The 26,657-nt window shown below is 45.0% G+C and overlaps 1 protein-coding gene across 2 annotated transcripts in view; it reads right to left on the bottom strand.

The window, feature by feature from the left end:
- The window catches only part of CABLES1 (Cdk5 and Abl enzyme substrate 1), a 71,962-nt gene extending 46,728 nt beyond the window's left edge, over window positions 1–25,234 (bottom strand). For both annotated transcript variants that reach the window (XM_066329851.1, XM_066329858.1), the window contains exon 1: window positions 24,217–25,234. In XM_066329851.1, the coding sequence (XP_066185948.1) occupies window positions 24,217–24,740 (524 nt within the window). In that variant the 5' untranslated portion in view covers window positions 24,741–25,234. The remainder of the gene's footprint in view (window positions 1–24,216) is intronic.
- Window positions 25,235–26,657: the final 1,423 nt, after the last annotated feature.

Below are 26,657 nucleotides of genomic sequence, written 5' to 3'. Positions count from 1 at the left end.
AGAGATCAGCTGTCATATTGGACAGCTTAGACATCTCAACTTTTTGATATCTGTGATATGGTGAGACAGTCCAGTGCCATAATTTTAAATATTATTACATCTACAGGAATTGATGCCTTGCTACTTGTTGGTTCATGCACAGTCAGTTTCAATGCCAAAGGCCTATGAGTTCAAAAACATGTATTTACTTAAAATATTGCATTTGCTTATGCTTTACTAAGAAACATACTTGCAATACAGGAAACTAGTTTCAAACCCAGTACCACAAGATCCATTATTAGGGTAAAGGCAGATCCTTACTGTCCAGGAGAACTGCTTCAATGTACCAATGGGCTTGTGGACCTGAGTCTTGCAGGGGGAGAGCTTGATTCTTTCCTGCTTGTCTCACTAGGGACAGATCCTGGAGCCACTCAGCATTTTTCACTCTGGGGAAAGTGAACATCCTCCTCTTTCCCCCATCCCTACTACCATGACTGGGCAGAGCATCTTCCTTGGCCACTTGGGTTTCTGCTGGTAACAAAGGGTTGGATCATTTTCTTCTCTCTCCTTTCCAATCCTCTGCTCAGCATGGTTACAGTTGGCTCATTTCCAGTCTGAAGTTACTCGCTACCGGTACAGAACTCTAATTAAAATTTAAATATTTTCAAAAACCAGTTTACTCCATTGTGAACATTTAGTTTTGCAAGGTGAAAGACCAGCTACAGACTGAACCCCATGGTTCAGCCTATCACAGGTGCACAAAGACTAATGGTGGTTTAAAAGGTGACATTTGAGAGACTGGATCTCCACAAGGAACCCTTGCTTCTCCCTACTTCCAGTAAGGAAGTATTGCAGGAATTCTCAGAACACTGGTAACATTTGGTTGTGTAGCTCTATCATTGCTCTCTTTTAAGGTATGGAGGGTACAGTCGTGTCCAATATTTAGAGAAGCTGGCCAAGAAGCCTCCCCACCTGTTTCCACAACAGAGAGAACCCAGCAGTCACCCTAATGAACATTTCATTGACTTGGCAAATGCAGCCTACATCTGCAGGCTCAGGAACTGCTTCTCCCAGGATCAATACTCCCCCGAGAGCACACACAGCAACTGGCAGAGGCCAGAGGCTAGAAAGCACTCCCCTAACTCTGTGCTGTGAACAGCCTCTTTCCGGGGCACCATCCCCACTCATTCAGGGAACACATGCTGCTCTGCCACCCCACAAACAGCGGGATATGCAGACTTGAAAGGCTCCCAAATTTATGGCCTTTTGCCTTCTTATATTCCCCACATACTGTCACAGTGCTGGGTTATAAAATGTGATCTGAGCAACCTCCTGCTTAGAAAATTATTGGAGAACTGAATTTCTGTAGGTGTCAACAAGTTGGCTGGCTAGGAAATACCAAGCAACGAGATATCAGTTTCCAGTCAGTTTTTGGGGAGAGAAAACCCACCAAAAAACTTCAATAAATTTGGACAATGCCCTTAACGACATGCTTTAACTTTTGGTCAGCTCTGAAGTGGTCAGGCAGTTGGACTAGATGATCCTTGCAAGTCCCTTTCAACTGCAATATTTTATTCCAATTTACTCTATAAGTGGATTCATTAACACATCAAAAGTGAGGAAAATCGCCAGAGCACTCTGTTAGACTGAGTCTACTGATACTTTATATTATCAGAATGATAAAATAGCATCTCAGAGTGACAAAGCTGGTCAACAACAGTTTAGGGGACTGATATTAGAATGCAGCACAAGACACAAATTTCACTTTTTCCATTTTCCCCTGTCTTGGTTTCTTCATGCTGTGCCAGAAGGATCAGAGGCAGCAGCTCTGGCAGATGCAAGAGCAGGCAGCCTCCTTAAAGCACCACTGACTGCTGTATCAAACAACCTCAGTGATGATTCCTGACTTGCTCAGCGATTTGCCCGCACATCCAAAAGATATGCTACATTCATATTATGCAGTGAGGAAGGGTAGATGCTGGCTGACCAACCCCAGCGTTCACAGTGATCCACTTCAAATCTGTGTTGAACCCTCAGTTTGATCCAGTCTATAGAACATATAAGCAAATAAATAGATAAGGCAATCATTAAAGCAAAATAACCACCAATTAACTCGTTGCAAACCCATCTCCTGATAGAGATGATTAATTGAGAATGGGGTCACACCCTGACCTTACAGGAAGTCTGGAGGACCAGAGTTATTGAGCTCTCCCAGCACAAACAAACAACACAACATTAAACTATGGTGAGTTTATATAACCTGTCTACATTACTTCAGACATCTATACACCACAGGAGGTGGGGGCAAAAGGTCTAAAAATAATACTGTAATACTGTATAAATACTGTAAGTCCCAGGACAGGCAGTTTGATAGTGCATCTCCTTCCTCCTCTTCTGAGGCTCAGGAGATGCAGGGATGGCTTCCATAATCCTGCATTTGATGAAGGACCTCCTCTTGTCAATAGCTTTACTAAAAATGCATTCAGAAGGGCATAAAGCACCACTCAACATTATCAAATCTTCCCAGCGGTCAAAGCTGGCTGCCTGAGGTCTCTGTCTCCAAATATCTGGGAAGCACAGGAGCAAATCACAGCACCAGTCCTGAAAAACACCTGGCATGAGACCCTGAGCTGATGCGGTGCTTGGTTCTTTCAAAGCTGAGGTGTGGTCTGCTGACTTAGTCTGAAATGACTCATTTTGAGTGATTTTCAGGACCTGGAAGAGTAGTGCTGTGGCTATAACTGTAGCCATGCTAAGTACAACCTTAGGCAGACCTTGGGATGGCAAGTGCCGTGACCGTAGATGCAAAAACATATTTAATTTTTCTCTGGTGGAGGAGGCCCTTTTTTTGCGTGTGTTTTGTCTTGTTGGTGTTTAATTTCTTTATATACATGCACTTTTTAAATGGTTTTAGGAAGAAAAAACACTAAGCCAATACAGAAATGGATATATTTGATTTTAAAGGCTCTGCCTATCTACGTGGAACAAATCAATCACACTACCATTTCCCTAGGGTGAACAGGCATACAGACAGAACCTAAGATGATATAAGACTTCTAGTTTTTCTGGCCTGCCCCTTACTTTCTTTTCTCAAAATCTCTGCACTTCCACCAGCAGATTTAGAGACAAAGGGGCTGTGACTTTTTTTCGGAGCTGCATTACTGCCTAGTCCTCCCTTAGTCAGAGGACTTTTCTTGATAACATAAAACAAGGCACTTTGTCATCTGACTCAGTGGCAATTTTAAAGCTCTGCAACGAATTGCAATGAATTTGCAGCTCATTAGCAATGAATTAAGTGATGAAAGGTCACAAGGAGCCAAGGACAATTTTTACAAAGCATCTCCAGGCAGTTTTTCCAGATCATCAGCTCTCTTTTGCTAACCCAGGAACACATCTCGCACTCTTCAGAAAGCCAACTGTCTGTTTCCCCATAAAAAAATCCCGAAGTATTGCCTAATGAAACACACAAAGAGTCCTTCTCAAGCTGTGGGAACACATTTCAGGATTCTGCTCACATGTTTTTTACTCAGGCATGCTTTGATGTAATAGCAGGGGAGAGAAATTTTGAAGGATTTACAGATTAATCAGCCAGAGCAAGGATGTAGGTTAGGACTATGAGAACCATGTTCCTCTGGGATATTATCTGCAGCTCAACTTACCCAAGATGAAACGAAACGCGCTTTGGGAATGCAAATGAATTAGGATGTCACAAAAAGTAATTCAATTTGCAACAGTGGGGTTTTGAATTTGGTTAGTTACCTACAAGATCTTTATTTAACTGTAAGCCTAGTACAATACTTACTATGATTTCTGATTTGAAATTAATTTTACTGCACTTTTAAAAATCAGGCCTGATAACCACTAACAGATTTTCAGGTCATGTCTCTATTATATGTATGTATATCTCAGTGCCCCTGCACATTTATGGATGCTCTGCAACAGATCTGCACAATAGTGGGATCTCTCACACATAAAAACAAGGGTAAGACTTCCATTCATTTCACCACAGTGGAAGAGGTAAGTGGAACAAGACAGCAAATTAGTCATTTTCCATTTCAATCCTCGATAACCACAAAAAGAGCTTGTTTTTTTACTGCAGGCATTGTCTTACATCAAACAATTTTGTAGATATGAAACACCAGTTCTCTTCCTGAAGGCACATATGCAAGTATTTTGATAGAAAAGATGAAACAGCATTAGAAATTAACTGTAACACTTCTTCCCTTAACTAGCCACCAGAGTATGTCCATTAGGACGCACTGCTAATACACAACTGTATTATCCAGACTGACAAATTTTGCACAGTCTGCTGTTTTGGTACCACAGAGCACAAGCTATTACTAGCTGACTGCCTCATTCAAATGAAACAAGACAATTATCAGCTGTAACTTACACAATTAATAATACTGCTGCCAGCATTTTCAGCAGAGATTTGATTCTTTTATAGCTCATTTGAAGTCTTTAGGGAACATGTTATTAGTACATCTGTCCTGCTGTAAACATAATTATCATGCAAAATTCCATTTATCATGCTGATCAGGAAGCACTTTCCATCAGCCTTTCAGCCTGGGAACACTGATAAACAGGCTAGGGAATTTGCCCCAGCTAGGCAGGAGTGTGCTCACTGCTGGAACCATTGCCCTTTCCAGCTAAGCCTGAGACAATTTTCTGAATAAGCATAAGACCTCTGACTTTGGGGTACATCATCTTTAAACGTAGGGTGCATCGTACTGGACACTGCTTGTTTGTATCATCAGTTGATTTTACATTCTCCTGTAATTCTTTGCTCCTCTCCAAGACCATGCTCATAGGTGGTTCAGGCTTCTGGAGCTGCTGCACAGGGAGCAGGCAGCAACTGGACTCACCATGATCACAGCCCTTAATCAGAAGCATAAATCAAGTCCATGCCACAGACAACAGGCAGCATCTGCTTCAACAGAGCATCGCTTTTAATACACAAAACTGGGCTGGGGCAGGTGTAAACAGACATCAGTCAAACAGATGTCAACGAACAAGGCACCGAATTTCGGCTGAAAAGGGTAGGAGGTTTTAAAAAGTGAATACCATCAAGACTTATCAAACCCTGATACCTTACATGCAGAACAGCCCACAAGTGCAGGTTTGCTGTGCAGAGAAACTGTCTTCATGGACAACTTAGCCCTCGGAGACCTGCACAGTGTCCAGACATCCAAGTAAGATCAAGCAAAGTAAAGGTCAGCCCCTGCACAAACCTCCTGCAAACTACAGCTTCAAATTGGTTTAAAACAGCCTTATTTATACTAATTAGCTGATGCTGTGACCAAAAGGCACCATGCTGCTTCAGCCATCTACCACCCCCTGCATCACACCAGCAGAAGGTCTCCTGTCACCAGCCAGGTAAGAGAAGCACACAAACTATTAGTGATCAGCTTCTATTGGGTTTTGTGAGGGAGGAAAAGATCTGCTATCCTCAAAGGGATCAGCACAAAACAATCCTCGAATCACAAGTTCCTGCATCCCGGAAGGCTGCTCCCATAGCTGCTGGCTGTCCTCACATCTTCCTCCACTGCAGCTATGGGTACCTCCTTCAACTCAGCCAGTGAGCAGCATCTAAAACAGCCACAGGGAACAAGCTGGACTCCTTTGAGCTCAACAGATAGAGATGTCAAACAGGCTTGTGGCTAATATTGATCACATCCAGTCTTTGGAACTTAACCTTTTTTTTCTATTGGTTGAAACATTCTTTTTTTCCCCAGTGTTCAAACATTGCCTGACAGGATGTAAGGGACCTCCAGATGCCCTGAGGTTGATGGAATCATACTGCTGCAGCAAAGGGGAAAGGAGGAGGAGACCAACTCCTGATGATATCAGAAAGCAAATGTTCTTTCCAAAAGAAATTATTTGACTGCTGATAAATATGTGATAAAGTTATGGAGTTTCTTTAAATGTGGGAGAAATTAATAAATCTAACTCAAGAAAACTGCTACTGCAGGCTGACATTGGTACATGCAGAGCAGCTGCACAACCACAGAAACTCCTAAGTTCACTATGTTAATATATTGAGCCATTATGGATTGTATTTTAGGCAACTTCTTTCCAGATCATTCTGATGCTTCATTTAATTGTATTAAGACAGGGTGACTGTGAGAAATGAGTAGCACAGTGGTTACATCAATTACTCTCTTTAAATTCAAGAATCATGCATAACCAGATTGCTAAATTTCTCCCATACATCTGCATTTGCATATCTTTCTTCTCTGAAGAGCTTTCAGAAGCTCAAGTTTTAATCAAAGCACTATTTTTGATCCTAATTTTCCAAGCTGCAGTAAAGCTGCTTCCTGACCTAATCTGATGGCAAATCATTATTATACAGTGGTTTCTAGCAAGTTGTACAATAACTAGTCATAATGTTTCTTATTTTTAATCACTGATAGTCCAGGTGCCTTGTGTCTAGTTAGAGGTATCAATCTGCAGACATGGCTTTAACTCAGACTGGCAGATGACTTGTTGGAGCAAGCACTGCCTGGGGTGAATAAAATACCCTGCAGGGCAGTATCGGCACACCAGCCCCCTCAGACACCCCAGCACACCAAAGCTGCGAGCCAAAGCAGCTCTGCCTCCTCATACACCCAGCTCTGACCTTCTGCTTTTAGTTTTGACACTATTCACAGCCAAATCAAAAAATCTCCTATTTCATGGGGAACGGAGCATTTTGATTTGCCTGAAACCAATGTTTCCCTTCAGTTTTTTGGGGTTTTTCTTTATATACACACAAGCATACATATTCATCTGCACACATGATACAAAAGATACATAGTCAGAAAAACAAAATAATGTTTCCCACTGTTTGGACATGTCTCCTTTCTGAAGAATTTTGTTTTCTGAAAAAAAGTTCAGAAAAAAGTTCTGGTTTGGCTTAACAGCTTAAATGTTGTGTTTCCAGACAGACAGAAAATCTGGCTTACCCACAGCTTCCCCCTCTCTGCTCCACATTTAACAGGTTGCTGTTGTAACCACAAAAAAGACGGCAACCACTGCTAAAACTTTAATCTCCCCCAAAAGTCGTAATCTTTATATAGCAAATGTAATGAGCTTTCTCAGTGACATACTTCAACAATGTTTAACAGGATTGCATAAGCAAAGTTATATTTAAATCCACTGAAAATGCAACCCAATTCTCCACAGTCTGCTGTGGTGATAATTAATGACAGATTTCATTAATATTCACTTATCAAATTTTTTTCCTTGTAGAACTGTGTCCTGCTAACACAAGGACAGCAGAGAAGAATTGTCTTCTATTAAAGAAGCTCTGTTAGGCATCACAGATAACATATGAAGCGTGGCCATGCTGTTCTCTATCCTCTATTACCCCTCAATTTTATTCTCTAGAAATTGTTTCAGCTGCTGGTTCCAGGCTGTAACTAGAGGAGGAGCAGGAGGTATTCTGCCACTGCTGTCAGGCAAGCCAGTGAAGGACAGAAAAGGGAAAAAAAAAAAAGTTTCAAAGAATTTTGCAAAGTAGTCAAACACTTGGAGGTGGCAAGGTTTCACCAGGTTGCACCAAATTGTCTATCCTATTCTTAAACAGGAACAGTCAAGAGACACCTTTTAATGTTATTGAAATTTCAGTTTCCCAGAGCAACACAAGGATGACACCACAAGGATGGTATCACAGCAGCCTGCCTCTCTAGGGCTGGTATCAGAAACATTGTCCCCAGCTCTGCTCTTAAGGAAAATGTAGGAAAAATCACATGAAGCCATATCCCCCAACCACTCTCAGAATCCACATCTCACCACAAAACAAGTCTTGAGCCCAAATCTCTACAGCATTTTGAGATCCTCCCAGCTATGGAGGAGGACAGGGAAGTGAAGAGGAAAGTGGGAGGAAAAAGGAAACAGCTGTTTCCCCTTCTGAACCTGGTACTTCCTCTGAAAGTTTTGATCTCCACTTTATACACAGTGTGTAAAACGAGATACTTTCTTTTCCTCTGTCCTGGAAAAAGATGGATGAAAAAGCCTTACCTTTCTTTACTCTTGCAAATCATCTACCCTGTTCCTGTCAGTTTTGCTGGGGAGCTGAAGCAGCATCTTTTGCTGGGCTGCAGAACCCTGTGCAAATCCTGTGCAGAATCCTGTCACTCGCAGCATTTAGTTTAAATTCCCATTTGAAGCCCAGTGAACTACTCCAGAGCATAACAAAATGACCATTAAACTTTTCACAGAACCAAGTCTTGAATTTGAAAAATATTTATCTTGACCTCAAAGATGCTCACTCTAACTTCCGACCCCATGATTTGACAAACCATACATACATTAAAAAAAATCAGAAATTTAAAGTAAATTCAGTAACACCAACCTCCCAAGCTATGGACTGGGAAGCTGGCCATAGAATTGCCTAATTTCACAAATATTCAGTAGGACATACGACTTTATTTCAACTCACAGATTACAACAACAACTGGAGAGAAATTCTTATAAATACGGCTCACAAGTTCAAGGAGCAGCTGTTTGTCCCATCTCAACATTAAGTGTTGGGACAATCCTGCAGTGCTACTGCTCAGTTTTCAAGGGACTTTTACTATTGTCAGTAAATGCGTTACTATCAAAGACTGTTAGGTCAACCACACCCAAGCATTTTAATCAGACACCACACAGCTGGATTCATACCCCAAAGCAGGACTGTGGGCAGCTGTCAGCCCCACAGGCACCACAAAGGGAGCAGCTGCTGTTGGGACAAGTTTCAGCAAGAGCAGGCAGCGAGCTACTCGCAGGCACCGCTGTCGGTACGACCACAAAACAGGTTAATTCTGAAAAAGCTCCAAGCTTTATTTGAACATCTCAACCCAGCAGGAGATGACACCCCACCTCACGACAGGTTAACAACCTGTTGGGGCTGTGGCATGCCCCAGAGCAGCTGGCTGGTTTCCTTGAGACAGGCAATGGTGCCCCTGAGTCACATCCACAGAAGAAAGGCATTTTTGAAACAGGAGGCAATTCCCTTGCTGAAAATGAAAAGTAATAATAAAAAGAAATAAAATCACAAGTCCCTCCTGCTGGAGTTCAGTATCACAAGTTTCTGGGAGAAGAGAACAAAAGCTGTTCACACATCCAGACCCTAACCTCAAATACACTGGATGGGTGGAGGATGCGAGAACAGTCAAGTAGCCAGAAATCCACCGCTCCCCTTGCATTTCTCTACACCTCCTCCTATAAACTCAGGAACCACACTGCTGATCATCAGGATGTGGTGGCCTGTTTTCCAGTTTCAAATCTACCTTGCCCTGGGGTCCTGCTGTGTGAGATGCCAGACAACTCCCCAGACAGCCCTCCCTACTCCTGGCGTCTGAGCTGCCCCAGCAGCTGCATCTTCCCTTGAGAGCAGGATCAAGGCAGACACCAAGACCAAGGCTAAAAGCGGCAGTGCAATGGGACCAGTTGTTCCCACTTCTATGGTGATATCCAGCATTTTCAAGAGAGCCTCATCTCTATGAAAACATATACACAAGGATTCTGCATGTGTATATGCTGCATTCAGTACTCATTGCTGACACTCTGAAAGTGGAAGGCATGAGAGACCTGTGACTCTGTTTAAACAATGAAAACAAAGCTAAGACATATTAAACATTCATGAATTTCTGTGAATCCTTAATGAATCTTATTCTCTGCCTTCTGTTATGTAGCTTTTTAGGGGTACATATTTCTAATTGTTTCTTTTTTTTTATCTTGAAAGCTAGAAACTTTGTCAAAATGCAGAATGCAAGGGGATTAGACTAAGCATCTCCACCTCTTCTCAAGCTTCTCTTGAAAAGCTTCTACCATAGACTGGAAAACTTTGGAGCTGGAAATACTGGGATAACTTTCCCTGCCACAAAGATGGAGAAGAGACATGGAACCCTTCAACAGGTCATGTGACTCAGAAATGTTGTTAATGCCTCCAACCATCATGAAAAACCATATTAAAATCTTATGCAGAAAGAAATTAAATAAAGCTTGAGTCCCTGAAAACTGATAATATTGATCTGGCTCCCCTACTCCATTCAATCAATTAAGCTGTGTACTTCTGAAAGCTGAAAAAAATTCAGCGTGGGGTAGGTAATATGACAGCAGAGGCAGACCTCTGCGCTGGCTTAACCCAGCAGCTATTTGAGTTTAAGGTGATACTTTAGGTTGTGAAATAAAAGTTTGGAATTTTAAACACATTTGCTTCAGTGAGTCTCTGCTTTGGGGCCACTAATCCCTTTAATTGCCCCAAATCACCTAGAGGCACCTCCAGGCAGAAAAATCTTTGCTCTATAAGCAGCATTACGCAGACAACAAAACCCTTAAATCTAAAACCAGCTGAGGAAAGTCTGACAGCAGCTCATCATGTCTTCGTAGATTAAATATATTAAAAAGAACATAAAGCATGAAGTGTCTTTAAAAAAAAAAAATCTCATTTTGACCCCACTTTGGATAAAAATGACTTTTTGTCACAGACTTCAGATTCAGCGTCCAGTATTCTCGCAGGCTACACTCAGCTTTCAGCATTACAAAAACTAATTGCACACTTTCATTTACAAGAAGATCTCAAACTTTCCCTCTAGGATTTCAGAATATACCAGCCTAATAGCGCAAAGAAGTTACTTATATATTGTTCCAATCCTGTAAAAACTCACGCACTTCAGTATTCTTAACGAAGGTGTTAACTGCATGACTAATGATGCACTTCTGCAGAAACCTCAGCTGATGGGGCTCATGCTCTAATCAAACTACAAAACTACTCAAATTTGACTATTTTAGGCAATGTCTTTATGAGCCAAAGGCAACAAATTACCTGGAAAAGTAAGACTGAACATATCTGCAAGTGTTTGCAGGATTAGGCTCTATTTTTATACAGCCTTTTATCAATGACAAAAGCTAATTTTAAAAACTGCCTCTTTCAGGAGATGGCACTAAATATAATACAAGGAAGATTTACTTTATAACAGCCTCGAGGGTGTGTTAAAACACACAAAAATCTATCTTTTAAAAAGGATTAAGACATATTTAGATGGCACAGACATGAAACGCAGACCGAAAAACTCCAGTACAGATACTAATCATGTGAAATGGATAACCTCATAATATCACACATCTTAGATCATCTGACTTGTGTGTCTGTCTGCATATTCAACATCACAGCCCCAAGCTGAAAAAACACAGACAGAGAAGAAAGAGATTTTTGTTTCCTGGTAAAGCTTCTTGCATTTAAGAACTGAATGCAGGGCAAAAGGCCCATTCAAAAATGTGTCACAAAACACTCCACCAGAGACCTAGGAGCTTTGTTGTGAGAGGAGAAAGGAAAAAAAAAAAAGGATTTTGAACAACAATATTGACTAATGGGATTATGTATATACAAGTTTCTCATTCACAACACCCTCCCGGGGAACTGAACACAAGCTCAATTTTACCTGCGCCAGTAACAGTTACATCATTTTATGGCAGATATTAAGCCAACAGGGTACAGACCACAAAGCTTCTACCAAAAATACTTAATCTTCCAAGGAGGATATCAGGCAGGCAATTAAAGAAACAGTAATCCTCCCCCAAACACTACGTTTTATCATCTGTAAATATACATCTGTAAATTTTTCTCTCTTTGCTTCAGGTTGGAGCCCATGAAACATACAGTTTTGCAGAGTATTTTTGGTGATTTAAAGCTTTCAAATTATATATAATGTAATACCTGGGTAAGTAATACACAGAAAATAGTATCCTGATGACAATATAACAACACATGAAGACAAACTGTTCACGCTCCTTTTGAACTTGCTTGCATAAAAAATCTTTTCTGTATTCATATGAGGGAGAGTATAGAGAAAGAGGCTCTAGAGGTATTCCTTCTCTTCTCTTTTAACATATGAACTAATTTTTTACCTAACCACAACAAGCTTTAAGGGTTTTAAGAAAAGGGAAAAAAAAAAAAGGGAAAACAAATTTGGGAGTAGAACTGCTGCAGTTCTAGACAGGAAAAACTATGTTTTAGCAAAAGCTCGTGCATCTCACAAAGAACAAATACAGCTATGAATACAGAATAAACATCCTTGATTGTACTAATAAGAACAAATATAATGTAGACACACAGCTATTGTTTGAAGCAAAGCACACCCAAAGCCATCACAGTGACAAGTCCAGCCCCCTGCCACGCTCCAACAGGCACTGTGCAGTGCAGACATTGCCAGGACAATGTCAGCAAGGAAAAGGGATGCTCAAGCAACGTGATGGTCACCACCATGTGCCTGTGGTGGAGCTTTCCAGGCAAGAAGGTGTCAGGAGGCTGCAGCAGTGGGGAGGGGAGCAGACACGGGGTTTGCAGCAAATGCTGAGGTTCCCCCACAGGTGCTGCTGTGGGGCAGTAAGTAGTGCCACCAGCAGTGGCAGCTGGGATAACTCAATCCTGACAGCAGGAAACCACCTCCACAAATTCAACAAGCAAAATGAGGGATGCAAGTGCTAACAGAGCAGCATTCAGCCACCTGTGACAGAGCAACAACGAGAACTGTGAAGATTTCCTCTCCTGGCAGGATCTGCTAACTGTTGTTTGGAAAACAGGACATTCATATGCCTTTATTTTGCATTTTGAAGCAGCAGGACCTTAATAATCTTTCCAGATATGGAACCAAAACTGCACTTCTGTTGCTTCTCCTCAACTGTCCAAGAACCCACAGCATTTTCTGTCCTTCCCACATGTCTCTGCAAAGGAAGAAGGTTGAACAAAGTGCCACTATACGAGGGGCCATGGCCCCCACAGCAGCAGGAAAAAAACCAAATTATGCAAAACTTGTACTGTTTTCCTTCTGCCACCCTTTGCCTTCTCAGACCTGAACAATAATGAGCTTGTCTAACGTGGAGGAAAGAGTGGAATGGCTTTGTGCTTGGATGGGTCAGAGCAGATAAATGCAGATATGTGCTTGCCAAACACCACTTCCATCTGGCTGGGTTGAGGAAGAAACACAAAGGTGTTTCTCACAAGGGTGAGAAGCTGCAGACAGCAGCACCAAGAGAAGATCACCACCCTCCCCCTCGGTGTAAAACCTTGGTGTGGTTCCCCTTTGCCAAATCTCTGGGGGTACACGGCATGAAAGCTCATTTGGCAGCCACTTATATAGGAGTCACAGGCAGAATTTTGCTGTGACTTATTGCTTCCACTGAAAGTGAAATCAGCTATACTTTGCATTAAAAGTGAAGCTTTTTATTTTCTTTTGATTAAAAAAAAAAATAGCCCTCCCCTTGCCAGACCACACAAACAGAAACCAGTACTTCCTCAGTCACTGCATGCTCACATCTAAAAAAAGCCTCGGACAAGGGTAAAACCATGCTGGGTATGACATCAGACCTCTACATTGATCAAGCTCACAAACTGCCATCAACATGTGACACACAATTTTGAAATTTTGGTTTTCCTGTTTCACCTTTCCCACTAAACAGACAGGAAACATGTCTGTTAATGTGAACAACTGAATTTAAAACAAAAAGCAATATCTATTTTTTCAGAATCACCGTATTACAAAATTAAAATCTAGGGTGCCCACAACTGACCAGTAAAGAGAAAACAGATGTCTCCACACTTCACCAGGGACTTGACTTGAAGTCAAGTTTTCACTACCATAACCCCTCATCTTGGGAAAGTGGATGTGAGGGTCAAGAGCCTCTCAAAAGATAGCTTCTTCTAACATATGAAAATGACACCAAAAAAACAAACAAAAAATCAGACAAGACCATGTTGAAATATTTCTGGGGAATCATACAAACAAAGAACTGCAACAACTGCAAGGCAAGTGCCAGTTACACAAAAGACCATGCCACCCTTAACTGTTGCTATCACTTTCATTTATCCAGTAAGATATTCAAGATACGCAATCGCTCCACTGGTTGGAAATAGCACCTCTGCACTTAAAATAGGAAAGACAGGACCGATCCTGTTCTCATTTGTACCAGAGCAACCCTGCAATTAATTCAGAGGTTGCTCGTTTTCAGATGCCTTGATCTTTGCAAACAGGCAGTGGCTTAAAAGTGCTTTTTCACGCCAGCCTCTGTGCTGCTCTCAGCCCATCCTCCCCAAGGGAGTGAATTCCAATTACAACCCACACCCTTCTGCAGTGCCCTGTTGCACTATACAGGTCTTGGGCTTGGGGCTTAACTCCTAAGGAATATGGAGGAGTAATGGCATTTTGTAGAGCACTGAGCACAGCACCGGTACCACACTGGAAAAAACATCCTCACCCCTGCTGCAACGCTACACCTTCCAGGAGAAGGAAGCCTGCCAGCTCACAAACATGCTACAAGAAAATACATTTCCATTCACATCATCTATTCAACCTTCTCCCAGAGCATGAGGACAGCAACAGAAAACACTGCCTTGAAAGTGCCTGTTTAAGGGTGCTGGCAAATTCATACAATTTGCGGTTTGTGTTTTCAAACGTGTCTGCTCAGAGTTGCTCCCTGTTGAACCCTAGCACTATCTTTGACTTGAATAGCCTCACATCAATAAGGAAACTAATGAACAAACAAGAAACAAGCATTTCTAATAATCTCTGTAAAACAAACAGAAGCAAAAGCCTCGGACAATGAAGTCTGCTCCTTAAAGCAAATGCATGCAGATGCCTGCTACTTGCAAGGCTGCTCTTGAGTTCTGCAGTACCTGGAGTGCCTTCTAAAATAGAAGAATATTTTATCTTGAGGCAAGTCATGCACACGGAAAAATATGGATTTTCCAAATAAATCTCAATGGTCACAATGGAGGTACTTGACAGTGGCGCTTTGTGTTCTGCTGTAAATAATTCTGCCTTTTTAAGCAACCACCTCTGAGCTGCCATTTCTTCTGGATTAGCTTATGTTAAAAGATGGGATTCTACAAAGCAGCGAGCATCATCAGTTAAAAAATCAAACCCAGATTTGCTTTAGGAAATCAGCCTCATAAAATTAAGGAGGTTCCACAATGCTGAAGAGAGAGGGTTAAGTGAACTCTGTTTTTTTAAAATACAAACACAAGCATTTGTGCTTTAAAGGCCACGCTTCCAAGGCTATTAATACCAGACAGAGAGCTTTCCACACCTTTTTACATAACCTGATGCAGCACCTGCACGACTCACCTACCTAAGCAGTTAAACTGCACTTTGCACTGTAGCACCTGAAAGCCGTTCTGCCTCTCTTCCTGTCATCCAAAAAACATCTCCATGTTTTGCAGTCAGAAACGGTATCATTCACTTAACTAAATTTAGGGAACTAGGGAGTGTGCTTGTAACTACCAAACCTCCTCAACAGTGCCCACGTCCCAGGTATCAAGATGGGTGTCTTAATTTTCAACTAGCTATCACCTAATGAGGACTTCACTCCCTATTGTGCACATTCACCACACCCCATGGACATGTGGGCAATACTTCTGTCACCCTGCATTTATCTGGGTGTAGCTGATTGCAGCCTTGACTGGAAAAGGAGGAAATTAATTTCCTTTTCTGTTGGATCTGTAGGTACTAACAGAGGCGCAGAAGCAACAGGAAAATAATAGTTTGACAAAACACAAGGAATAAAGTAAAACCCCAGAAAGATATTTTCAAGACACATTTCAGACCACAGCTGACATCTAGCTTCTGCTTTATGCTACACCCTTCACACAGGCTGAGTACAGTGGGGTGGGGAGTGCAGGTTCCTAGAACACATCCTTGTGTACAGGGAGCAATGAGACCTTTATGAACTGTAGGTATGGGGTGCATTTGCACATACACAAACGCACATACGCGATCAAGCAGGCCTAAAGGCAAATGTGACACTCACCTCCCTCCTTCTCCATCCCTACGTGTGCTGGGGGTACTGTACGAAACCAGACAATCCTCCAGCTGCCACAGAGGTCCTCCCTGAGTGCCTATGGCATCCCATCACCTTGGAGCAGTGAGGCTCTGCTCTCGCCTCCTCCAGCACCATGCACCCAGGAAACTCAGATTAAGCAGACTTCTTTCTGAAGCAGGCTGGGGAAGCTCTGCTGCTTGCACCCTTCCTAAGGGCACATCACGAGGCTGGGGGTAGAATCCACTTCTCTGATAGCAGCTGTAATGGGCAAACAGACTGCTCCAGTGCTTGTGAGTTATCTCTAAAAAACAATGGTAATATCTGGTCCTTCAATTGTGATGAAACTAAATCCATGCCACTGTGCCAGCATGTATACCTCTTGTCAAAAAGGGAGAGAGCTCAGCTCGGGGTCTCTTGCCTTGTCCTCTCCAATTTCTGGTATATGAACCTCTGTGTCATCCAACTTGGTTGAAGGGCTGGGACATCTCCCTGCACATCCACCCGTGGCAGACCTAACAGAAACAATGATCCTGGAAATGCTGGAGCCATTCACATTTGTCCATTCAATTTCCTCACCAGGAGTTACTAACCCTGTCAGCCACCTCTAGTGGCTCTTTCTTCCTCCTGGAATGGGAAAGGAAACGATGCCTCACAGAAGGTAGAGAGAAACCGGTCACCAGCCTTCCCATGCTGCAGAAGACACAAGCAACAAGGACAGCAACGCTGCCTGTGGTTGGTACCTACTGACGCTGCACTGGTACCATCACCCACATCCCAGTATCACTTCTCTGTCCTTTGTGTACACAAAAAAAAATCTACAGGTATAACCTGCACAGTCATGGGTGAAGACACACACAGCAGACAGCACACGGATGGCAGAAAGAAACAGCTTAGTGCAAGCAGGCTGCTAACCCAGTGGCACTGATGAACTCTTGGTGCACAGCCTCTTACCCAAAGTCCAGAGAAAGGGAAAAGCAAGCTCAAGAACTTAATCCCTGTCTGTTTCATACAGCTCAGTTCCAGCTACATGGTGCAGAAAGAAGTCATCATAATGTCACCTTGCAGATTTTTCCTGTTACACAATAAGGGGATTTTTTTTTTCTTTGCAGGAGAATTTATGCTTCTTTTGAATGCCTTTACCTATAAACTGATGTGCCTATGTCAGATTTGCCTTGACAGCTTGTAAATTTGAAAACTTAATCATATTTACCCTGGTAATATGATTACCTCTAGGAGCACCAAAACACAATCCATTGTTGACTGAAAAAATTATGATAAACTTCTCAAAAAATGGAGCTTTCCATTTTTTAATCCCACCAATACCATAGAGTCAAATCCCTGATATTGCAGAGATTTACTTACTAACAAAACATCATACACTGGTGCTTGAAGTAACTGAGCAATTTTATATATAAGTAAACATACAGCCCAGCCTTTCAAGGATCCCTTGTCAGAGAGGACATACGTTCCTCTGTCATCCAAGACAATGAGTGGAAAACACATTTCAGTTGTGGTGAGTGAATCTTTCCCCAAACCTCAACTGCTAGCCTGATCTATAACAACACTGGGAAACAGCACTGCTTGCTAAAAACATGCAATTGTGCTTCATATTCATAGATGAGGTGAAAGGTTATTTTTAAAAAAAAAAAAAACTTCTTCTGAAAAAAAGATAGCCTTTGCTTCACTTTTCATTCATTTCTCAATTTTCCACAACAAAAAACCTTCCTTAGGCAAACACCCTGAAAAACTGCTTCTAAAAGCAGTGCTGGCTTTAAAATTCATCATGAGAACAGAAAATACATTTAGCATGGATGACAGGAAAGCAGTTGCTATGAACATAACACAGTAGCCCCTGCAAAGGGACCTCACAGTTCCTTAAATATGTATCCCCCTCAATCTGCATATTGCACATTGAAAAGCAAGTCCCAAGAGTCCTAGAAGTCTCCCACTGGCACATCACAATTTCTCCAACAACCATTAAATTTTCTTCTCCTAAACACTCTATCAACTCTATCAGGCTTTCTATCCTGCTCTTGCAGGGGAAAAAAAAAAATCACCACAAAACCCAAACAAACAAAATAAACCCACCCCAAAATTCTGAAAGCCCTTCTTATGAAAACAAATACCATTCCTTAAATTTCTCAGCATGTTATTTGCAAACGACAGGCCAGCAAGCAGATACTCTCCATATGCCAAATTATGTCATTTCCATTTTCTAGAAAGAATACTTCTCACAGCAAACTGGCAAGGGTTTTTTCAGTTGAGTTGTGAGAAGAGCCAGCTCTGTGTCTTGCTGCACCTGCTGCGTTGCTAAGTCTGCTATCTGGTGGCAGCCCCACAGCCATCCATAGCAATTCTGGGTCCAGAAACGAGTTTGTCATAAAGGCTGAGTACACCCTGGCAAACGTCCAGGAGTGAATTCTGTGGATATTTGCATATAGATTTCTGTAGACATCGGCTTGTCCCATTTGCAAATAGAATCTGCTTTCCCACACTTCTCAAGGGACAAGCTGGTACCTACAGAAGTTTCGGTGTACCCAAGTCCCAACATACAAAGCCAAACTTCTGCGTTTTTAGGTTAAATTATAAAGAAGAGCCTTTTCATTTGTGTAGTGGAAAACTTGCACTACAAGAGTAATGCAGCTGAAATCAGAGGGAGAAAAAAATTAAAGAAAATAAATAAATCAAGAGATTTGGCTCTGCTTCTCGTCTTTACCTTCCATCATACCTGCTGCACTACTGAGTCTCCAGACAGCCCACCTGATACTTACTTTTTTGAAACAAGGAAACCACAGAATTACTAGAGGATTGGGGGTTTTGGGGTTTTTTTGATTTCGTTTCAGAGAGCACACTTGGCAATCGCATATTTGTGTTTTAGGTGTTCTGAACTGTTCCAAGCTAAGTGGTATCTTCTGCCAGAAAAGTTCTCGAAGTCATAATAATTGCAGACTAAAGCATACTTCATAGGCAAAAGCTATCATCAAACTATGATCTGCCATTATCCTACTTATCTACCAAGGAACTATGTTTTTGTGATGGTCTGGAGGGCCAGTGACTCACATGGCTGCTACCAAACTTCATCATTTCAAGGTGCTTTCAACACCACAGCACTCCCCATGGCAGGGCTGGATCCAGAAAGCTTTGAATTGGCAGTCAGTGAGGACAGCCAACATAAACATGACTTTTCATGTGTTACCAGCTCAGGTTTCCTCACAGGGGTTAATGTGCACCCACCCAGGTATATCCCTCTCACTTGTCCAGCTCTAAGGCTGCCTCACTCTGAACCTGCAGAGTCCTGAGGCTCTGGCAGACACAGCTGTCTGTCAGCATCTGGCCCTCTGTGAGGCTCTCTAATTAATTCCCTAGTACTCATGAACACCATGTTCTGTCCCACTATTCTACTCTTCAGAATTGACAGCAAAGGGCTTTTTTCCTTGTCTGATGAATATTAACCTTTTTTATCTGACAGAGATGCTCACCAAATAGTATAACAGGAGCCTAAAATATGCCAGAGCAAATTTCTGGGGCATTTGTTTTTAAATGCTTGTGTACTAAGAGAACAAGGCTGCTCCATCTCTGGTGTCCCATTGGAGTGTGTCATCATACTCCAATGACTTCTCAACCACTTCTTCAACTAACACCTGGAAGATGACCCTATTTCCACCGGTTTCAAAAAAAGAAACAAAGAGAGGCAAAAACATCTGTGCCCTGAACAAGGGAAATGGCTGGTAGAGACCAGGGGTGGTGAAAGCCAGTCTGTGCAATATGGGGCTGGCCACGCTCAGCGTGTGCACAGCTCAGAGAACCCAGCAGCATCAGAGACTGCCCCTGCACAGCTCCTGGTGGGCCTGAGGACCTGGACTCTCAATGTGCTCCTGCTGAAGGGCAAGGGTGTGCCCAGCCCTCCTTACAGGACTCACGGAGGAGCTTGTACAAGTGCTACAAGTAGCAACACTTGTCCTGCGCTACTACTGCTACAGCCCTTATTACGTGAGTCTTAACTTTGCTGTTGAACATTCCCCCTTCAGGGTGGCACAGGAATTTAGCCTCCTGAAGTGACAGCTGAGCATTCCCCTCTTTAGAGCCAGCAGCTACCAGTGGTATACAATGTCACACACCTAAGAAAAGACTTTGTTTAGCATGTGCACTTCCCATTGACTTCTCAGACCATTAAATCGCTGTTTTCATGCTATGCTTGTATACATCATTCTGAAATTCAGGCTGCCCAAAGGGCTTTAGGTTCAGTGAATAGCAGAGTGTCTACCATACACAAAAGGGCTGATGTGTTTCCAGTGGCTCACAAACCACCTCCTGATGCTGGGATGACCCTACGGGGTGGACATGTGCCCTCAGCTCTTTGTTCTGCTCCCCTTTCAGTGCCTGCAAGACACTCCTTTCTGAGAGACTCTTCTTTTGTACCTTCCGTGTTCACTTTTGGAGGCATCTTCTGCTGTGGGCTGAAACTGCAGTGCCTGCCTGCCCAAGGCCAGGGGAGAACTGGATTCTGACCTCTCAGCCCTCCACCACAAATACTTAATGGCAGGATTCAGCCCCTAAATAGCATTCCTGGAGGCTTCCTCCAGCATTAACAAGCCCTGGAACTTCGCAAACCCTATGAAAGTCCAGCAAGTCAACCATTCCAGCAGCTCCCTTCATTGCATCTCTCCAGAAGATAAATACTGAGGTCAAATACAGCTCTGTCCTTCTAACAGGTAGAAAAAAAAAATTCATGAACTTTACTAACTGTAATTAATTTTAGAATTACTCAGGAAATGAGATTTATTGTATGTCAGTAAATTCTAAAGAAAAATCTATTTGGACCATAATAACCTCAGTGTCCTTTTGAGTGGACCTCTCTCCAGTGATTACTCAGCAGATACTCTCTCATTGCTTCCCAGCACCTGCTGCTTCCAGAAGGAATTCTCCTGCCCATCTCCCTTGAAACCTGACATGGTGACACACACAAATACAACTGTAAGCAATGTTTGAACTCCAAATCAAATCACCAGTTTGTTTCCTTAGGAAAACAGAAAAAAAATCCAAAACAAAACAACACCAAACAAACAAACAAACAAAAAACCAAACAAACAAACAACAAAAAAAAAAAAAAAAGGGCGCTTGTTTCTAACCACCTGGCCCACTGGAAAAAGCAAACTTCAAATATGGAAACAGCAATACGTTTCCCAAAGGAAACTATGACAACAAGAATTCTAGGACTACATAAAAACAGATACCTGGACCATCACCTAATCCACAGGATGTGAAGTTATTTTAAAGCAGTGTTGCTGAAACCTGGTTTCACAGAACTTGTCATAATTTCAGATTATGCTATTAAAAATTAATTATAATTTCACATGAAAGAAACTCTGGCCCTAGTTTCTAATAAACTCATGTCCTTGTCCATCTCTTCACCACAAATTGAAACAAACACTTTCTGCAGGAAAATAGGAGCCTTTGGCACCAACCAGCCAACTTCTGAACGAGCCTATTTTTTTGCCATTTACATATAATTACATACTAGTCTCCAAGCAGCTAGAAGCTCCATGTTCCTTTTTTATATCACTTGTTTCTTGTGAATACACATAGAGCACAAACCCAAACCACATTAATGATAACCTTGTTAAATATAAACTAGTATGCAATTATGCAAACTGCTAACACAAACAAAAAAGCCAGGGAACTCTGATTATGTGTTCACATTGGTTTCTGCAAACTAAACAAAAATAACATCATAAGGCAACCTGTCTTGCCTGATACTGTAACAGAAAAAGGTTTCACATTATAATTTACGTCTCAGCACAGAGCACTAGTCTGTCAAGCAACTCCTCAAACTCAATTTCAAGCTCACTTACTGCAAGGAGAGCAAAAGGGTAGGAGGAAAGGCAGCCAGTGCATACGTGAACTACCAAAAAGATCTGATTATCCTCTCTGCCTCATCCTTCAGATGAGCTAATGCCTGTCCCTGGGCAAGGTGCTGTGACTTTCTCTCTGTCGCCCTGAGAAGGGCTGGCTATGTGCTGGGGACTTGGCTCCCTCCTCTCCATTAAGAGAGCAGCAGAAGGGCTGCTCGAACCCTCTGTTCCTGGGCTTGTGCCAGCCCGGTGCATGCCTGTGATTTAACTTCTGTACAGCCAAGGGTGAACCCAGCAATCAGAGCTCCTACCACACCTTTTCATTAAGAAGATGAGGCGCTAACGTTCTGTGCAACCTCTCTGGTCCGCAGCTGCCCTTCCCCAGTGTTTAAAAATATTTACCTTTTCTAGAACAGAAACAGATCGATTGAATGCAGGCCAAGGTCTGCCCCAGAATGCACAAGTGCAGCATCAGACAGCCAGCAAATGCAGGGGACATTACCCAGAGCTCTCCTGTACCTTAAGTGTCAGCCTCAAGCAAGTGCTACAATGGAGAGCCTCATACTTGTCAGTGGAGTAATGCAAAGCCTCCACCGCAGCTGAATCTAGCTCTCAAGGAAACAAAACAGCATGAGAAAACCAGCATTTTCCTTGTAGCCTGCATCACAAGAAAATATCTGGCACAAATGCCAGCGGCTATAGGACTGGAGGAGCCTCCCACAAAGGCTTCCTCAGGTGACTTCCCTTGCCATGGACTTGGGTTATCCGTTTAGTTTTTGCACGCTAGTAGCACAGCTGAACTTGCAAGACTTTGAATTTCTAGGTTGTAAACAAGAACAGTAATTACCTTTCTTTCTCAAACTCCACTCTGTTCTCTCTGTTCTCATGTAATAAAAATAATTTAAAAAACCCAAAAATCCCCACACCAACAAAAACCAAACACATAGGTTGTGGACGGAAACATTCAGAAAGTGGCAAGAAAGAGCAAGGGAAAAAAATGACTGGAAGAGGAAGGGCTAAGTGAAGTGATACCAGTGAAATCTAAGCAACCTTCCCGGAACAAAGCATAGGACCAAACCATGGAAGAGAGGAAAATCAAGGATGATCCCTGAAAATCCAGAAAGGTAACACTGGAATCGTGCATCAATAATCAATTCACTAAGTAGAAGGTCGAGAAGAATCCAGCCTCTTGAACGCTAAGTAAGTTCAAGAGTAGAAAAGCAATGCCCAGATCATAGTCTGTGGGTCATTTCTCCCCCACAAGTGTACATTCTGTGGGCAGAATCACATCACAGACTGAAATTCACGAGTGTGTGTGTGTGACATAGCTGTGCAGTTGATCCACGGAGCAATTAGAGGGTTGTCACCGCAGAAAATGTTTTGAGAGACACATGACCGGGAGAAGAAGGGTGCTAATCCACCAGCAGGCATTCTGCTTGGGAATGTGGGGCTCCCTCCAGGACAGCACCTGTAAAGGGGCTCAAAAAAGCTACCACATGGAGGGGAAAAAAAAAAAAAAACAACCCAAACAAAAAAACCAACCAGCAGTGGGGCATGCAGCTAAGATAACTTTCTCCTGGAATACCTCCAATACCTCCAAGCTGGTTGATTTTGAAAGGGACTTTTCTACAGCGATCTATGCTCAATTACCCTTATAAACCCTTGCAATAACATGTGACTCAAAGTCTACCTATTTGTCCAAGGGAGAAAAAGGAGGGAGTGTGGCAAATGGGGAATGTGGGAGTGGCTGCCGATGTGGGCTTGGGGAGCACAGTCATTTCCTCCAGCTTCTTCCCTGCTTCTTCCCCCCTCCCTCCGTCTTTGATAACTGAGCATGTTGTTGAGGAAGTGAAGGAAGGTGATTTTGTATCCACAGGCATTCACGCGTTTTTACATGATTGCACCTTCTTAGCCAGAAGTCTCAGCTCGAGGGCTGAAGCAGGTGAAGTTGTTCCTTTGGGAATTAAAAGGCAATAGAGTACCCGGCGGCAAGAAACGACCCAGAGGAACACAAAGTGCTTGGAGATAAAGAGCTTATTCAGGGTGGTAGCGAGACGCTGCTTAAACCATGCGCTCGCACCGTAATCCGTGGATTTCGATGCAAAGATCTTCCCCCTTGTGGGCTACCAGACCTGGCTACAGCTCACTTGACTCAGAGCCGGTTTCCCAGCCTGCTGTCAATAGGACAGGCGGCACGGCGGGCTGAATCCACCATCAGCCGGGACAGCGGGGTGACAACCCTGCGCGGCCGGGCTGCGGCGGGGCACGGCGGCCGTGCAGCCCGCGCTGCTGAGCGGGAGACAAACTTTCAGCCACTCGAGCCCAGGCGGGACCGACCGACCGCCGGGCTGCTGCCGCCCGGGAGGCTCGGGCACCGCCGCCGTCCTGCCCCTGCGCGCTGGCACACCCCTGCCGCTGCTCCCCCGGCCGGACGGCAGCGGAGCCGGGCCCGCGGAGGGAGGCTCCCGCCTGGCGGCTATCTGGCCTCCCTTCCCCACGGCTTCCCCCGGCGGCCGTGCCAGCCCTTCCCGAGCCCATCGCCATCCTGCGCATCCCTTATCCCCGCATCCCGAGCATCCCTCATCCCCGCGGCGCGGCTTACCGGGACCGCTGCAGCTCGAAGGCGGCGGCGGAGCCGGGCTGCCCCAGCTCTCCGCTGCCGCCGATGCTGCCCTGGGGGCTGGTGCGGCCGAAAGGCGCCGGCAGCACCCCCGCCGTGAAGGAGTTGAGGCGGCCGCGGCTGCCCGCCGCCGCGGCGCCCAGGAAGGCGGCGGGCGGCACCTGCACCGCGGCGAAGGCGTCCTCCTCCTCCTCCTCGTCTTCCTCCTCCTCCGGGGGCTCGGCGGGCGCCGCCGGGGGGCTGCCCAGCCTCGGCGGCGGCTGCGCCTGGCGGGGCCGGGCGGCGGGGCCGTCGTTGCCCGGCGGCGGGGGCCGCCCGTCGAGGGAGATGCTGGTGAGGAAGGAGAGCGCGGCCTGCCTGCGGCGGGGGTCGCTGCGCGCCGGCGGCGGCAGCTGCGGCGGCCCCGGCGGCGGCTGCGGCGCTTTCCTGGGGCAGGGCTCCGCCGGCGGCGACAGGGGCCCGGCGGCGGGACTGCCGGGGCTGGCGGCGGTGGCGGCCGCCGCCATTGTCGGCCGGCTCCCCCTCCCCTCGCCGCCGGCCGGGCGCTGCCTCTCGCTGCCGGCCCGTCAGGCGGGCGGGCGGCGGGGCACGGGCGCCGCGGTCCCCGCGGGGTGCATGGGGGTGTCGGGGGGTGCGCTCCGCCCGGCCGCGCCGCGCTGCCCCGCGCCCCCGCCGCCCGCCCGCTCCGTATTTATAGGTGCAGCAGCCGCGCCGCCGAGCGCCCTGTGCAATAACACGGCAATCACGTGTGGGAAACGGGGCGCTGGAGGAAAACAAAAGCCCGGCCAGCAGCCCGGAGGAGGAGGAGGAGGGAGAAGGGTGGGTCTCGGCGAGCTCCCTCCTTTCAACCTCTCTCTCTGCTTTTTTTCTTCCCTTTCACCCCCTTCCCTCCTCCTCCTCCTCCTCCTCCTCCTCCTCTTTTTCCCTTCCTGGATGCGTGGGGGCGGGCGGGAGCCGCGGAAGGTGGAGTCTGTGCCCGTAGTACTCGGCACATGGCCCTCGGAGCGCGGCACGGACCGCCCCGGCCCCGGGGCTGCGGCTCGGCCCGGCCCGTCTGCGGCACCGGGAGCTGAGCTGGGAGCGGCTCCGGGATGCAGCCGTGCCGTGCCGAGCGGCCCTGGCGCTGCCCGCTGGTGTTCCCGGGTGGGGACTTGTACCCGGGGCAGGCGCTGGTAGTGCCCGATGGGCACGGAGGACGGTCGGGGACAGGGAGCGGCCCGTGGGATGCTCTTGAAAGCCGACGGTGCGTTCTGCGATGCGGCAAGCCTTTGCTGTCCCGGCCCCTGCTGCCCCTACTGCAGTCTGAGGCGTGCGAGTGCCTCTGTGTGTGCAAGTAACATCTCACGGGTTCCCTAAACCATTAAAACAACCTCCTCCCCAGCCTTTCCCTCAACTGCCTCCCCAAGCCTTTCCTCTCCCCTGCACCAGAGGAAGCACATTTACTTTGCTCTTTCCCAAAAGGGCATATAGCCCAAGCCCCAAATATCCGTACTCGTGTCGTCCCCAAAGCGATGGCTGTTGAGCAGCAGACTGCAGGTCCGCACGCTGCCTCTGCCTCTGTCTGCAGCTGTGGCTTGCGAAGGCGGGTGGCCCGTCCCACCTCAGCATAAAGCTCCTTCATTCCTTCGTTACTGTATTGTGACCAACCCAACCGTGCTCCGAGTGTGCTTGTCCTGTGATGATAATTTCATCAACGGCTTATGTAAGGGTTGGATAACAGATACATACACGCCGAGGAACATATGGTTGTCGCAGGATAGCAGCACGTGCTTTCTTCATAAAGCATTACAATGGCTTGTATTACATTCCAGGAATAGCTGGTGGATGATTCACAAGCCATCCCAAACTGTCACAAAATATTGTGATCTACGGTTTCATCAAAATTCTGCTAATTTGATGATTAAAAAAAATAATGATCAGAAAGGAGAACCTAATCCCATTGTTAGAGGAGCCCTGTGGAACCCAGGTATCTCAAAAGTGATATTTTAAGCATTCAAACACTTTAGAATTGAGCTCTGTGGCTTGGATTTATTCCTGAACCTTTGGCCTCTAATGAGTACCAAACCCTCCAAATTTAGGCACCAAGTCTCTGGGATGTGCAACTTTCATGGTAAAGACACTGCATGGGCAGCATCCTGAGCAGGAAGCAGTGAGGAAGGGAAGGGGAAATGATGGAGGAAAGAGATGTTTTCCAGATCACACTTTCTTAGAGAGGTAGGTGAATGCTATTTTGAGATGGACCTTCTCATTTCAGTCTCCTCTCTTGAGGTTTACACTGGTTTTGTCTTCACACTGGTTTTGTCTTTCTTATCAGAGGGTACTTCTGTGCCTGTCCCTGTGGCATGTCAAGGATGGATCATGTAGATGGAAAGCGAGTAGGCCAGAGTGCTAAACTCTCCTCTCCAGAGAAAAGCCTAACTGAC

The sequence above is a fragment of the Sylvia atricapilla genome, chromosome 1 (genome assembly GCF_009819655.1).
Source record: "Sylvia atricapilla isolate bSylAtr1 chromosome 1, bSylAtr1.pri, whole genome shotgun sequence".
NCBI lineage: Eukaryota > Metazoa > Chordata > Aves > Passeriformes > Sylviidae > Sylvia > Sylvia atricapilla.
Note: the sequence above shows the minus strand (reverse complement) of the source record. Positions and strands in the feature narration are given on the sequence as shown.